The sequence below is a fragment of the Leopardus geoffroyi genome, chromosome B1 (genome assembly GCF_018350155.1).
Source record: "Leopardus geoffroyi isolate Oge1 chromosome B1, O.geoffroyi_Oge1_pat1.0, whole genome shotgun sequence".
In the NCBI taxonomy this organism is placed as follows: Eukaryota; Metazoa; Chordata; class Mammalia; order Carnivora; family Felidae; genus Leopardus; species Leopardus geoffroyi.
In genome coordinates this window covers 60,149,477-60,155,907 of record NC_059327.1, presented here as the reverse complement: position 1 = coordinate 60,155,907, position 6,431 = coordinate 60,149,477, and the positions used below count along the sequence as shown (strand labels likewise).

At 33.8% G+C, this 6,431-nt stretch overlaps 1 protein-coding gene across 1 annotated transcript in view; it reads left to right on the top strand.

Annotated features, from left to right (window-relative positions):
* The first annotated feature begins 407 nt into the window (after positions 1-407).
* The window catches only part of ANXA10 (annexin A10), a 98,966-nt gene continuing 92,942 nt past the window's right edge, over positions 408-6,431 (top strand). The window contains exon 1 of the mRNA XM_045463677.1: positions 408-650. Within this exon, the coding sequence (XP_045319633.1) occupies positions 633-650 (18 nt within the window). The 5' untranslated portion in view covers positions 408-632. The remainder of the gene's footprint in view (positions 651-6,431) is intronic.

The following is a 6,431-nucleotide window of genomic DNA, read 5'->3' as shown; positions in this document are numbered from 1 at the left end:
TTAAATATTAAAATAAAAATATATATGGAGTGTGAAAATAATGGTGAATACATATGGTTTCTCCAAAGACTTATTGCTGGGTATTCAATTCTGACCTAAATACATTTTTTTTTTTAATTTAAGACCAGATATATAGTAGTTAAAGATACTTAAAGAATGGTATAGATGCACAAAGAACCTAGTAGCAGTTTGAAACATGAAGCTAGGGACCAGTGTACCTAAAAAAATATCTAAAAATGATAACACAGAAAATAAATCATTAACTTTGTGGTTAATCAACTTACCTTTCCATAAGTCATCTGCTTTTTCTAAAGATTACACTTCTTTCATTGGTTGGCTAATGTATGTTTCTTAAATCAACACAGGACTGGGGTTCTATTTATTTTGTGCAATAATTCTGCCTACTCACTTATGACCGATAGTTCAGTGTAAATACTGTATCTTGAGACATGCTGTATCCAGAATTGACCCTACGTTTTCTTTCCTGAGAATCTGAGGTGAATGGTAGACATATAAATTTGATTGAACAGTGAACTTCAATTCTTTCTAGCTACATAGGAAAGCAAGTCTATGCAATTGATCACTTAGTAAAACTCTTTTAATCCACTCTGAAGTTAACCACCATCATCAAAATGTTCTGCGGAGATTATGTAAGTATAATGGCTATTTCAATACTTCTTGAGTCTCCTGAGATTTGAACCTTATTTATAAAATTTCATATGTGGTTCTCGACATTTTCATCAGAAAATATTGGTGTTATAATTTATTTTTCATTAAATTATTAATTAGTGAATGTTCAATATAACTATTAAATGAAGATAATATTATTAAATCTCAATCCTATTCTAATTTTGAAGTAATTATTCCATAAGGGCAATTTAGATGCTCTTGTTTCATAAGTAACCTGACTGAATTCTCACCAAAGTCTAAGATTTTTTCTCAATATGTACTTCTATAAGAAACTAAAAATTAACTAATTAATTTTTATTTTAAATCTATAATATCTTCAGAAAATAGTTTATTTTTGAATGACTGTTGAATTTAAGCAATGTATTTTGTTTTCGTGTTGGAAACATTTCAATCCAACTGCTCTAACAGTCCACAAACTTTTGAAGAGACTACAAAAACCCAGATTATCTAAATATTCATTTTTATTTTTTTTATTTTTTTTTTTAATTTTTTTTTTCAACGTTTATTTATTTTTGGGACAGAGAGAGACAGAGCATGAACGGGGGAGGGGCAGAGAGAGAGGGAGACACAGAATCGGAAACAGGCTCCAGGCTCCGAGCCATCAGCCCAGAGCCTGACGCGGGGCTCGAACTCAAGGACCGCGAGATCGTGACCTGGCTGAAGTCGGACGCTTAACCGACTGCGCCACCCAGGCGCCCCTAAATATTCATTTTTAAAAGATAGCCGTTTCACATGGTCTTAGATATTATATATAATTGTGTTCTGTGTTGATATTTTTTAAATCTATCTCATAGAAAAAGTTTTTAGGAAGCTTTTTATTTTTTACTGCAAATTTTTTATGCAAAAAATATAACAGCATAATTATTTGGTTAACTTTGGGACAAAAATAATATTATTTACTTATTTTAAAAGTATCAATTTCCAAGAAAATTCTATTTATTTTGTTTTTCAAATTAAATATTGAATGAGCATCTAAAATGTGTCCAGTTGCCATCACTGTTGCCTTAAGAAACCTTAATTTCATCATGAGATTTTAGGATCGCATTGGCAGTTGAGACTTATCATTACTGTTTTATTAATTATGCAGCAGTTACATTTCACTAAAGAGAAATAGGAGTCCTTAGGTAATTTAGACCAGCATGGTAAATGATTTAATTTGTAAAAAGCTATTGTCCCTTTCCATTCATTCAAGTACAATTATTTGGAAATGGTATTATATTCCGTATATTGTGTACAGTCTTATACGCCAATTTATCAAAGGAACATTAAGAGAATATTTAAGTCATATTTCAAGGAATATTAGAAGTTATGGTGATGACAAGATTTTAAGGAAATTCGATGATTTGCCATGGTTCTGGAACAGATAAAAATATCAAAGAGTAAAGAGATGGATTAAAGAGACTGAAATATTCATTTTAAGTATTTTTGAGCATTGAATGGTTTTTACATAATCAATGTCATTTTATTTTAAAGCAATAATTTCTTTTCTTAAGATATATGGCCCAGGCATTAGAATTCGGTCTCTTTACAGACCACCAGTTGAGGTTAAGTTCATCTGTTTAATCTCTACTTTGGGTCTGGGGTTCTCAAGCAAAAGACAAGTTCTTCTATAGGCAATAAAGCAGAAGTTCTTATGGTGTGGATGAATTTTCACTGGGTTGCTTCTTAAAAACAGACTCTTAGGCCCTCCACTGAGCAATTTCTATTCAATATATGACATCTGAACTTATATGATTGATAAAAATATGTGACCAGTTTTTGAGAGCCACTGCAGTAATTCATTAATATCAATTAAAAATAAAGAAAATTTGGGTTGCCTCAGTTGGTTAAGCAGCTAACTTCAGCTCAGGTCATGATCTCGTGGTTCATGGGTTCGAGCCCCACATCAGGCTCTCTACTGACAGGGTGGAGCCTGGAACCTGTTTTGGATTCTGTGTCTCCCTCTCCCTCTGCCCCTTCCCTGCTCATTCTCTGTTTCTCTCTGTCTCAAAAAATGAATAAAAACGTTAAAAATTTTTTTTTAATTTTTTAATAGAGAAAATTTAAATGTAAGTCAAGCAAGAGGCAAGAATCATAGAAAAGTAGTTACGTTTCTGTAAGAAATAATCATATGTAATCCTTTAAAATTACTTTCTAGAATTAAGGAGGTAGATAACCCTTAATAGTTAAAGTAGTTTAAGTGGGTTAGCTACATTGAGAGGGTAAATTTACCTTTAATGCAATAAGTGTATTTTACTTATGTGTTTGACCATAAGGCTATCTATTGAAAGCAAGATTTAATTAAATGATTATGGCAAGTCTGGAGGTTTTTTATTAATTAGTCAGATATAAATCACCTTTCAGGAAGATGTTATTAAAATATCCTCCCTACATTGAGGGAAATTGCATTGTAGAGTACTAAAATACATATATTTGCCAAAGCCAGGATCTAAATCCAGTCATCCCTATGTCATTATAATTTGAGATTTTATCCACTATAATATATTGCCTCTTCCAAACATATTGGCCTGATTCTTCTAGTGAAACTGTTGGCTGCTTTTGTCCTGTTGTGTCATCAACTAATCCCCCTTTTTACACAGTAGCATTTAATTTACTATAGATAGATTTATTTGATTATACTCTTCCTTTTTGACTCAAAGTAAACTTTAATCTTTATTCCTTTTCCTAGCCTTTTGACAATATTTTATTTCTACCATATTTATTGATTGATAGAAAAATATTAATTTTAGGAGTAGTACAAGAAATACAACATATTGATATTATAGTCCATATCTGAATTAACATTATGTATTATAACTAAAGTAGAAAAACAATTATTAAAATTATCTGAATCTCTACCATACATCAGGAGCTTTACATAACTTGTCTAATTTAGTTGTTCACAGCAAATCTTTCCATAAGCATACCATCTAACATGCAAAAATTTTGTCTTCTTGGAGACACCAGATATTCTGTTCAGTGGTTCTATAATACATTATTTTTAGTCTTCACAATCTTCAAGGAAAGTATTCCCATTTTCTACATGAATATACTAAGGCTCAGAGAAGGTCAGTACTTTCCTCCAAGTGAAAAGCCAAGCAGTGGTGATATTGGATCTTGTCTAACTCCAAAACCATTTCTCACACACACAAAAAGTAAAACTGCATAAGTGTGATGATCCTACATACTTACTGACTTCATGTTACAAGGCAAAAAGTAGGTCCTTTGGGAACGCCATTAAGAGGTAGAAAATCAGCAGCAGTATTGTTACAAAGATGCTTTTACTCATAAATTTTTCCCAAAAGTGCTCACCAAAAGAGCATCAAAGCCAAACAGCAATTTAGACAATGTCTAGTGTGGGCAACCTGACATTCTACATTTTAGCCCAACTAATAGGGAGCAAATGCATTGGCACTTAGCAATGAATTAGAGGTAGTGAAGGAAGAGCACTCAGTAAATCAAAAACAAATTCAGGGCATTCTATCCAGGAGTGATTGCAAGCTGAGAAGACCTCCCATGGGAGCAGGAGCTGTTGATTAGGCAAGATTATTTTTAAATCAGGCTTTTTCTATTGAAGGATATTCCTGAGAGAAAAGTTTCCATCCAAAAACTCTGACTTTGATTATTTATCTGCAATATGACTTACTGAACAAATATTAATGAAAGGTTATTCATACTTTAGATTGCTTTCTACTATCACAAGACTGCATTGTCTGAACTTTACACACTTTGATTCAACAAAAGTTATGAATCATGCTAGTTATGCTTCAACTTTTTCTGAAGCCTCTGTTGAACTAATATGTATTGAACTGGAAAAATTAAATGTAGTCACTTTTTCCTTGAAGCAATATATAAGCATGCTGTTAAAATTTTTAAGCCCCCTTATAATAGCTATCGATTGCTTTTGAATATAAGGGCTGGGCAAATACAACTATAAAACACCTCAAAAAGGTGCTCTATTATTAGTGTTTATGTAGCAACAGTTCCAACGTTTTAAACCTACTCTAACTCAAAAGCCCTGCCCTTCAGTAGCCAATGCACTACTTCTAGAGATGAAGTTAAGTTTGTTAGCAAGTTAACTTTACACATACACACATATATGTGTGTATAATCATTCACATGTATATAAACACAGACACACAGGGGTGCCTGGGTGACTCAATCGGTTAACACATCTGACTTCGGCTCAGGTCATGATCTTGCAGTTTGTGAGTTCGAGCCCTGCATTGGGCTCTATGCTGACAGCTGAGAGCTTGGAGCCTGCTTCAGATTCCCACCCCCCTCTCTCTTCCTCCCCTGATTGCACTAGGTCTCTCTCTCTCAAGAATAAATAAAAGATTTAAAAAAAATAAAAGTAAAATAAACACAAACACACATACATACATACACACAATATATGTGTGCATTAATAAAATTTATTAACAAATTTGAATAACATCAAAATTTCATGAATGGAAATAGTCTCTTAGATTCAGCATAATATTTATTTTTAAATGGCTTCTACCATAGTAAAAATATTTTATAATCCAACTTCCCTCACCAGTTACTAGTAAATTCTTTTTTTTTATAGTAAAATTCTTCAAAAGTTCATTGCATTCAATATATTCAATTCCTCTACTCCAATTCTCTCCGAATCTACTTTTTTAAAAAGTTTATTTTGAGAGAGAGAGAGCACACATGTGCTCCCGAGTGAGGGAAGGGAAGAGAGAGAGAGAGAGAGAGAGAGAGAGAGAGAATCCCAAGCAGGCTCCATGGTGTCAGCATGGAGCCCTAGGCGGCAGTGAATCCCACAATCCATGAGATCATGATCTGAGCTGAAACCAAGAGTCAGATGTTTAACCAACTGAGTCACCCAGGTGCCCCTCTCTGAATCCATTTTAATTGGGTTTTCACTCACTTCACCTAAACTGTCCTTAAGAATATAAACAGTGACTTGAATCCCTGATTCCCATACCCAGTTCTCATCCTCATCTTATTAGATATGTGAGTGCTGTTTGACAGACTCCTTTGCCAGGAATATCCCAGGGTTCAATTCTTGAAACTTATGTTTTTCCTTTTTATAGTCACTCATTTTTTCCTTACATCCAAAATAATGTCTATAATGTAGACACTACAATGTATACACAGAGCCTTCTTTGAATTTATATGTCAACCTAACATCTATGCTAGAATCTCAGAATCATAACCAGGTGTCTGCTCAGTGAGTAGAAACTGCATTATTAACCTAGCACCTCAGGTCAAAAAGAAAGGCAAGGCAAGGCAAGGCAAGGCAAGAAAGGAAAAGGAAAAGGAAAAGGAAAAGGAAAAGGAAAAGGAAAAGGAAAAGAGGAAGGAAAGGAAAGGAAAGAAAGGAAAGAAAAGGAAAGAAATGAAAAGAAGAGTCTCTGACTCTTCTCTTTCCCTCATACCTTACAATTAACCTATTAACAAAATATTTTGGCTCTACATTAACAATATATTATCTGACCACCTCTTAGTACTTCCACTACAACTACCCTGGTCCAAGCTACCATCATCATCACTTGCCAACTTTATGCAATAGCTTCCTATCTGCTCTCTCTTATTTCCATCTCTGCTCTCACTTCTAGGTACTAGGGATACCACAGTGAATAGGATTGTTAAAACCTCTGCATTCTTGAAATCTGTATTCCAGTGATGTATAGGAAATACCGTTATTCCAGAATTCAACAAAGCTGTGAAGTAAGAGGTAACACATTAAAAGGGAGCAGGCACCTGTGGCGCCTGGGTGGTTCAGTCAGTTG